The sequence below is a fragment of the Meleagris gallopavo genome, chromosome 21 (assembly GCF_000146605.3).
Source record: "Meleagris gallopavo isolate NT-WF06-2002-E0010 breed Aviagen turkey brand Nicholas breeding stock chromosome 21, Turkey_5.1, whole genome shotgun sequence".
In the NCBI taxonomy this organism is placed as follows: Eukaryota; Metazoa; Chordata; class Aves; order Galliformes; family Phasianidae; genus Meleagris; species Meleagris gallopavo.
The window spans coordinates 412,058-421,059 of record NC_015031.2 but is presented as its reverse complement, the minus strand read 5'-3'; the positions used below and the strand labels follow the sequence as shown (position 1 = coordinate 421,059).

At 51.7% G+C, this 9,002-nt stretch overlaps 1 protein-coding gene across 2 annotated transcripts; it reads right to left on the bottom strand.

The window, feature by feature from the left end:
- Positions 1-2,598: 2,598 nt before the first annotated feature.
- LOC100539477 (WD repeat-containing protein 81-like) lies at positions 2,599-8,663 on the bottom strand. Of its 2 annotated transcripts, XR_004161766.1 has the most exons (8): positions 7,662-8,663; positions 7,303-7,468; positions 6,958-7,123; positions 5,957-6,655; positions 5,652-5,797; positions 5,268-5,447; positions 3,245-4,371; positions 2,599-3,036 (listed from the first exon to the last, which is right to left on the bottom strand). XR_004161766.1 is itself a non-coding variant. In XM_031556397.1 (7 exons), the coding sequence occupies exons 1-7, from the start codon at positions 7,874-7,876 to the stop codon at positions 4,045-4,047; spliced, it is 1,899 nt and encodes a 632-aa protein (XP_031412257.1). In that variant the 5' UTR covers positions 7,877-8,663; the 3' UTR covers positions 2,599-4,044. The 2 variants fall into 2 exon arrangements, 1 of the variants encoding a protein (XP_031412257.1); XM_031556397.1 differs by having other exon boundaries at positions 2,599-4,371.
- Positions 8,664-9,002: the final 339 nt, after the last annotated feature.

Sequence of the window (9,002 nt, the reverse complement as noted above, 5' to 3'; positions counted from 1 at the left end):
GAAAAAAAAAAAAAAAGCTGTTATTAAAACAATGTCCTGCTAAACTCTGAATGTCACGGTCACTACAAACAATTGAAGCCAAGTTTCCAAAGATTTTCTGCGGAAATTCACTTGGGTAATGGAGATATCTACAGTAATTATAGATGGGAAAACCTGAGAAACCTTTCCCTGCTGGGGTGCAAGCCTACTGCAGAGCAGAGGAGCAGTCTCCTCCACCACTCAGCAGAAGCACTGGGCAGTGTTTGCCCCGCAGGCTGGAGCACAGCTTCTCTGCCCTTGCCCTGTGCTGGCTTGGAGAGAACCCCAGGATGGCTGGAGGGGAACAACTTACCGTTGGATGACTGTGCAGAACAGATAGGGAGAGCAGCAACAGACCCCAGAGCAACACCATATTTCTGGAACAGAAGGACCAGCCGAGAGAGGAGTTATTTCCAGCTGCCTGGCAGCAGCAAGCTGAGCCTAGTCAGGTCTACAGGGAGAAAATTATCAACCTGGCCAAACAGGTTGGCGCAGGAGCTTGCAGAAAGCAATAAGGAGATGAACAATGCTGCACAGAAACAACACAGGACTCCTGGGTCCAACGCCAAGGCAGCGAAATCAGAGAGGAACAGGGACCTGCACCAGAGCAGAGCCGTAACTACAGCCGGACTCTTTGCATGACCCTCTTCTGCTTGGAATCTGTGCTTCTGACCCCAACACCCTCATTCATCTGGGTTGCGAATGGTATTTCCCTAATCAGTCCTACACACGCTGTGCATGTGGGAGAGGACAAGAGCTTCTGCTCCTTCCCTATGCAAACCACTGAGGTGTGGGCACAGCATCGTGTTGGCTGTGCCCAGCTCTTGGGAGAAGAGATACTGACCTGCCCTAGCAAGTGCTGCCTGGAAGGGGCTTTGCAGGTAGAAAGCAAGATACCAGAGGGATTTACCAGTAATTAGTCCTGGAATAGAAAATCCTCCCCTTCCCAGCACTTGCCTTCCCCCTTTGCTGGCAAACCCAGCCTCTCCCACCCCCGCGCTCCAGTTCCAGTATGGGACAGTGGGAGCTTCCAGGGCAATCAATGAAACCCCACCCACTCCCTGGCCACAGTTTTGACCAACTACTTTTCCTGCTCAAACAGAAATAACCCATCTTCTCCTTAACATAAACACTACATGCCAAAACCCAGGCGTCGGCATGGCTGCTATCCACTTAACTCCTGGGGCTGCTTTTCACTCCCGGAGCAATCCCAGCTTCAACCCACAACTCACTGGGTTGTGACTACTTGCCCAGCAGAGGCAGCAAAACTTGAGACCTTTTCATTCCCCCTTCACCCGAAATCCTGCTGCCATAACTCCCTCCAAACACCCCTATCCCCCCCCATGGTACCAAACCTTTAACTCTCTGCCAGTTCACTCTCTCCCTGATAGAACCACTAATGCTCATTGGAAGAGCCCCCATTTACCATCGAATTCTCCTTCTTTTCTCCTTACCTGAGGCTGTTGGTGTCCACGTTGGAGCTGGCACCTTCGTTAGCTGGACAGACAGCTCTGTGTGGGGCACAGCCTCCTGCCCAGCCCAGCCCTCCTACCCGCCGACCTTCAGCACCACCTCCTATTTCAGAATTTGGCAGGCAAATATTGACTTACAGCATCCTGTTAAACATTTGTTTGGGGCAGGAGATGGAGTTTGTGGTGTATTTGGGGATGGGGAGATACTTTATGATGCTGTCATTGCAAGGCAACGTTAACCTTGAGTTTACCAGCACTGAATCACATTTGTGCTGATGGGAAATGCCAGCTGTTCCTAGCAGCAGCAGCTCTGCTTTCCACTACTCCCTGTGCTGGGAACGCACCCTTTTATTCATAACTCCAGTGCAAATCTGGGGCTTGGTATTTACTGCCACAGGGCTCTCTGGTTTTGGAATTTTCATTGCAGAAAGCCTTGGATGCTTCCTCCCTCTGGCCCAGATACTGCAGCAAAAACGAGGCTCTGTGTTCAGCAGATGGTGGGTGCCCAAGGCCCCACAGCAGCATACCCAGGCAGCATGCATGGGCATCTGAGAGCAGCTGGTGCCTCCCCAGGGCACAGCAGGAACCAGGGCCCCACAGAAGTACAGGAGAAAAGGCTCAGGGCCAGGCAGAACTCCAGCAGGGCTGTCCAGGCATATGTGCTTTTGTGCTGCATGCAGAAAGAACAGTAATCCCTTCCCAGCATGGGATATGGCTCTGGCCATGTCCTCGGTGCGATGGGAGATCCTAAGGAGGATTTTAGCACTTGCTGTGATCCTTTTCGTGCGATAGGCTCATGGTTTCCATACACCCCGAGCAGTGGGAAGGAATGGAAAGTACAGATCTGTGTTCTGCTACCAGAAACTACACCAGGATGTAGCACTGCAACACGGGGAGCTACTTCCCTTTGGAAAGCAGGTCGTTTGCAGCAGAAAATCCTACCTTACATCCATGGCATCTTCACAGCATCCCTCCTCCAGGAACACAAGCGATGCCTGAATGCAGAGCTTTAGCCTTGGGTGCCAGAGCACAGCTACAGCCACTGTGCAGCATCGCTCCTGGGCTCCCCCAGCACACCCAGCCCTGCACGCAGCGTCCCCACACGCACTTCTCTGCATCTCTTTCAAAGAGTTTATTAGAAGTCAATATTTACATCTATTGCAAATGGTTAATAGGCAACACGGGACTAGGAGCTTCCCTTGGATGGGGAAGGATAGCCAGAGCCAACTGCTCACCACCACACCCCTCCCTGAAAGCACAGGGCAGCTTCCCAGCTCCCTGGCAGCTGGAGGGTGCCCCTCTTTCCACTCTCAGGACAAATCACAGCAGACTCCTCCCCTGCTCAAGATAAGAGCTTCCCGCTCCCCTGATAACAAGAGGGATGGATGGGAAAAGGGCTGCAAGAGAAGTGAGGCAACTGCTCCTGCTGCTGGGTCGAAGAGCACTCTCCTCACCTTTGGGTCACACAGGAGTGGGAGCAGACAGTGCTGTCCCTAAGGGAAGGTCAGAGGAACGCCATTCTGGTTTGTGATCTCAGGTTCTCAACCTGTGGTGGGAAGGGGTAAAATTGAGCACCTTTTTGCTGTTCTGTCTTCCCCGGAAGCCTGACCAGCACAAAGGAGATTGGAGAGGATGAGAAAGGAAATTTCTTGAGGAATGCTGCCAATGCATAGCACACAGAGCATTCCTCAACCCGCTGATAATAATGAGATGCAGTGCAGCTAGGGTAGGAACCAGCAACAATCCATCCCTACCTTGCAGCTCCAGAAGCAAAAATCCTGATAGAAGCATCCAGTTCTGGCCTTCAAAACCACCCTTCTGCAGTTCATTCCTAAATCACAGGATGAAGCAGTACAGCAGAATGGGGGGTTGTGCCTTGGCTGACTTGCATTCCTGCATTTGCTCTGGAGCCAGTAAGGCAACAAAAGAGCTCTAGTTAACCTCTCCTCCTCCTATGCAGGCTCTCTCTCAAACAGCAGAACCTAAAGTTAACAGAGTGGATCCTCTGGGCTTTGATCCCACCCCAGCAGCACGCAGCTCCAAAGGAGGCAGTGCCCACTAATGCAATCCTTGTAGGACTATTCAGTGGTTCAGGAGCAGAGTGTGAAGGGTAAGTGCAGATGGCAGTAGCTATACGTTTCTATTTGTGTTGAGGGCAACCTCTTACCCCTTAATGGAAGGGAGGGGGATGCCCATGGTCCACGTTTCTCTGGAGGGCAGCTCACAGTCCCCTGGGGATCAGGCACACACGGTACGGAAAGCTCCAGACCTCTCTGCAGGAGTGACAGTGACCTACAATGCCCAGTATTTCTCCCAGCAGCAGTGGAGGTTTCTCAGCTATGGCTTTTCTTTTTTTTTTTTTTTCTTTTCTTTTTTCTTTAAGATAGAGAAAGAGGTTAGGGATGCTTAACCGAGTGCTCACTAGCAAATACACCTCCCTCCTGCATCCTCCGTTCAGAAACACCTAACTGTGGCTCTTCTATCAGAAACACTGCTGGCTTTCAGCTCTACTACCAGAGCTGTGGGACAGCTACAAGCTTCTGGGCTGGGGTTGCTATGCCAGGAGGCGTATCACACCATTGTCTGAGCCCAGCAGGAGGTGACATTTCATGGGCAGCACTGCCAGGCTGGTCAGAGTACCCCGGAAATTCTCTGAGCTCAGCTTGGTTGTGCTGACAGGCAAAGCTGAGGACTCCAGCATGGAGTAGACACCAATCTTGTTGGCCACGGTGCCAGTCACCACTTCATTGCCATAGAGATCAAATGCATGGATGGGTTCGGATGCAGATTTGTAGTGGTGCAGTGGTTTCTGCTCCAGTTCCTTCCAGACGGTCATGGAATGATCTGAAGAAGAGCTGATTAGCACGTTGCCCTCTGCAGCCTGGGGGAGAAGGAGAGACGCTTAATCAACATTCTTACAGTAAAAACCCCTAAGCTCACCCTGGAAATGAGAGGTAGCTGCCAATAGTCCAGCAGTCCCCACTGCAGTCCCCTAAGACAGCCCCAGCCATTTCCAAGCAGCTGGCAGTACTAAACAGTATTAACAAGGCACGCAGGTGGACACCACAAAGTACAGGACTCTGGTTGCTGTTAACCTCCTCCAGCACTATTCAAAGTGTTCAGGAGATGGGCCGCAGCTCTTCTCATCAAGTTGCTGACACTCCTCTGATTTATCACCTGTTAGTACCGCAGCAGGAAGAGATTATTGCATGGCATCCCTCTCCATTAAGCCACCTGCCATGTTATTTTCCTTCTCATGCACAAGGAACTGGGGAGCTAAGCAGAAAACACTGCCGAAGACAGAAGCCTGGCATGCTTATTAGCAGAGCTAGTGAGAGAGTAAACAACCCACCCCGGTGAACTTTGTTTAAACTGCATTGGGTCGAGGACACGAGCCCAAACCACTGCTCCCCGAGTGGGTAAATATGGACAAGAGTTATTCATTAGAGTGATGCTCCTCACAGGGAGCTGACAGCCCCAAGCAGAAAGCCTCCACCAGGACACGTGGCTACTCCCTGCCCATGCTGCAGACCTACAGATGCTTGGGAGGGCTATTTCTGTCCAGCACAGGTTACTCCGAGAGCATCTGCTCATAGCATGAGCCACAGGGCACGAGAGCCTGAGCAGACACTTAGGGGCACAGCAAAGAATGGAGGAAAACCCTGAGCTCCGCAGGATGGACTGATAAGCTCTGCCAAGCAGCACATGTCAGAAGGATCAGCAAGGCCCAGGAAGCAGCCCCCCTACCCCGATCCCTGCAGGGATCACCTTGCTCACCTTGATCTGCAGGATGTCTCCCTCGTGGGCAGGCCACCCCCGCATGATGAGTCCCGTCCTGGTGTCCAGCAGCACGATGAAACCAGAAGAGAAGCCAGCCATAACGCTGCGCCCGTTGGGGCTGACAGCCAAGCAGCGGATCAGCCCAGCATTCACCCCGCTGGCCAAGCGAAACTCATGCTGCAAGACAGAGAGAGAATCCAGCTACCAGTGGGCTGAAATCTTGGCCATCCAGCACTTATAAGATAAAAGACTCTGGGGCACAGCAGGCTTTCATGGAGTCACCACATCTGGCTTTGGACCAGCCACAATTGCATTATTCAGCACATGGATGCCATGGGGGAGCCCAAAGGAATGTGGCTTGCAAAACAACAGCCTCCATACCTGTAATCCTGGCTTCCTGTGGTCAATGAAGCGCAGCACAGAGTCTGCACTGGCCACAGAAATGCTGTGATAAGGAGGTGGCATGGTGGTCACAGCTGTGATGGGGGCTTTGCTATCTAACTCATCAAAAGTCCGGATAAGTTTGCCTGTGAATACACGAGAAAGACGATAGAGCTGTAAACGTATGGAGAAACAATATGGCAGATCTCCAGTCCCTACGGTGGGGAGGCATCAGAATTAAGGCCCCCTGTCTACAAGGACTGGACCAGTTCATTCCAGGCTGCCCTTTCCCTTTCCCTTCTTACCTGTGAACTGGTCCCAGATGTGCACAGTCCCATCACAGCTCACTACGTGCTGCGATGCCTCCAGCTGGCTCACGTAGAAAACAGACTTCTTGTGTTCAGAGTAGGTGAACCGCGGTGGCACCTCGCTGGTACCATCCCCATAGTTGTACAAGGGCCAAAGGCGGACAGTTTTGTCCTTGCTGCCACTAAGAAAGAAGTCCTCACTGCTGAGTGGTGCCACGCACTTGATGGCCCCCGAATGCCCTGAGAAACTCTGCAGCTTGATCTGATGGAAATGGAAGCGGGGGTCATGCTGGCTCACCCCAATCTCATACTGCCAATATGCCAGCCAGTTCCCACACAGCATGTGGGTGCTGCGAGGAAGGTCGTGCTTCAGAGTGTTTTCCTCACAGGATGAGCTGGGAATGAAGCCATCAGTGCCAGCACTGAGGCGAAGGAAGCCCAGACCCTCACGCTGCGTGTCCACAGGAACTTGGATGCGGTTCCCTACCAGCACGCTCCCAAAAGTACCAGAGTGACTGTCCTCCTGGGGGCTGGAGAACGCTTCTGTCCCTCGCATATCTTGGTCTGAGCCTGCCATGCTCGGTGCTTGCTCAAGGCCAACCACCTGCAGGTTCTTTGGGTTCACATTCTCCAGGTAGAGACTGGCCAACTTCTCAACCAGCGAGTGGTTGGGCACAACCGTCCGGATAACATCACCTGAAAAAGAGATAAAATAGCTCCCAGGGAAGGAATCTCCTCTTCATCTCCTACTACCCACAACAGAACAATGGTCAGCACATGGCCATTGAACACAACTTCCCACCAAGCCAGCCACACGCTGCTCCCAGCCAAAGCAGCCTGAACTCCCAGTGGGCTTCCCGACTCCACAAGCAGACCAAACCACCATGCAGAAGCTGTGGGTTTTCCCAGCCAACTTACACCCTTTGACTTCCCAAGTTCAGGTCAAGCATGAGCGCACAGAACAAGGAGCTCTAAGAAAGAAGGTAGCCAAGCCATACCTAGCAAGCAAGAGAAGGGGATGTAGGTGATGTAGGCCATCTCAGGGTTAAACACCTTCTGTAACTCCATCAGCACTGCCGGATCCAGAGCCAGCAGCTTCCCTTCCATGAGGGGCACCTCCATCACCGGCACCTCGCAGCCACTCAGCGACTCCACTGTCAATCCCTGGTCAGGAGAAAACAGGAATATTCCCAAGCTCAGATGCTCGAACCACATTATTACATAAGCACAGCCTGGGCTGGGCATTGCTGACACCAGTGCTGATGTGTGCAGCAGGTATGCCCACCACATTTCTGTGGCTGTGTGCTGGGATGTGGCAGGAGCACCCAGTGCATATCACTGACCTGGTCCTGCAGCTCCTGCAGCAGTGAGAACGCTCCAAAGAAGGTTCTCACCGTGTCACTCAAATGCTGCTGCACCATCTCCTGCCCGATCCGCAGGCAGATCAAGGCAATTAGGCTGATTGTCTTAACACACAGGACAACACGGGCCTGGGCACCACTGGGGAAACTGAAGAAGACATCCATTACCAGCTTGTCAGACACATACCCCTTTTTCCCTCTCTGCCTCCCGCTTTGTGTTTTCTGGCATTATCAGAAGGTCTTGAGCAGCACAGGTTCTACAAATGAACCATATCCCAGAGCAAGGACAAGCTCATCTGGGTGCAAACAAACTTGTGCAAACTGGGGCTGAAGGCACTCACCCGACAGACAGGGAGGTGAGGAAGCCCAGGACAGGGAGCAGCACCTCCTGGCTGATCTTGGGGAGAATATCCATGAGTGTGGTGTCTGACAGACACACCACGATCTTCTGTGTCAGTGTCACAGCAGCCAGCAGCCCTGCCTCCTTACGGCTGTTCAGCCGGCCGCCGCTGGACCCACCACCAGGTGCAACCTGCAAAACAAGTTCCAGGATCATCTGAGCTCGGCCTCAAAATCCAGCATGGCAGTGGTAATGGGAGAGGAACCCAAGCAGCAACTCAAGGCTTGCACTCAATGGATGAGCCTGAACCGACGGATGGATGTCAGGAGAAAAGAGGAGCCTGGAGAGAGCTGAATTACAAATTACATGCACGATCTGGGGGGAGTCTCCCTGCAGGCTGTTTCTGCAGTTGGGAAATTCATAGAGGAGATGGACAATCCTGAACCAGCCCAGAGCACCGCCAGCCTGGACAACACGGGAACAGAGCAAACCTATGACATATGAGTGCCTCACTGCAAGAATGAATGTCTTCATCGCACGCTACGGTAACCCTGGTGCACAGATTGCTGAGGAACAGTCCGTGCATGAAACATCCAAGGCAAAGTCTGGGCAAACGTACCAACTTCTGGAAATCCAGCTGCTAAGAACTTTGTGAGACAGGAGCACATTCTTTTTTTTGGTCGAGAACCACCACTGGTTACAGCGATGCCCAGCAGTTCATAACATCAGTAGCAAGACCAGAAGATTTGTCTACGTTGTCCTCATCCCTAACTCCTCAACAAATCAAACACCCAAGAAAAGAGTGCCAATAACAAAAGCCACAAACAATTCCCCATTTCCTCTCTATTTCTTGTACACCTGCCATCTTCCAGCTCATCACAGAGGCTCTTCCCCTCGCAAAATATCCACTCTGCCAAATGCTCCAAGAAGGACTGACTTTATCCTATCTGCGATCCTCCAGCTTCATCGCTTTCATATCAGGTTGCCAAATGCTATTCACAAGAGCATTAACCCCCCATCACCCCCAAGCAACAACTTGAGTAAAGCAAAGCACAACAGCTGCAGCTATGATTGCAACTGGGTGGAGAGTGATTCTGCACAAAAAATGGGATTTCTCCCCCACCCCATCAAAAGTCTCCCCTTCCACACTGGAAAAACTGACAGTGCTTTTTTTGTTTTTAACAGCTGTGGCCTTTTTCCTTCTAAGTTTTAAATGATCAAAAATCTATTGAAGTTGTGTTTTTTTTTTCCCCCACATTTAAACAAGCGTCAGCAACCAAAGCGTTTGCAATCGCTAAAAAGGAGCAATAAAAAAAAAAACAACATGCCTGTTTAAAACATT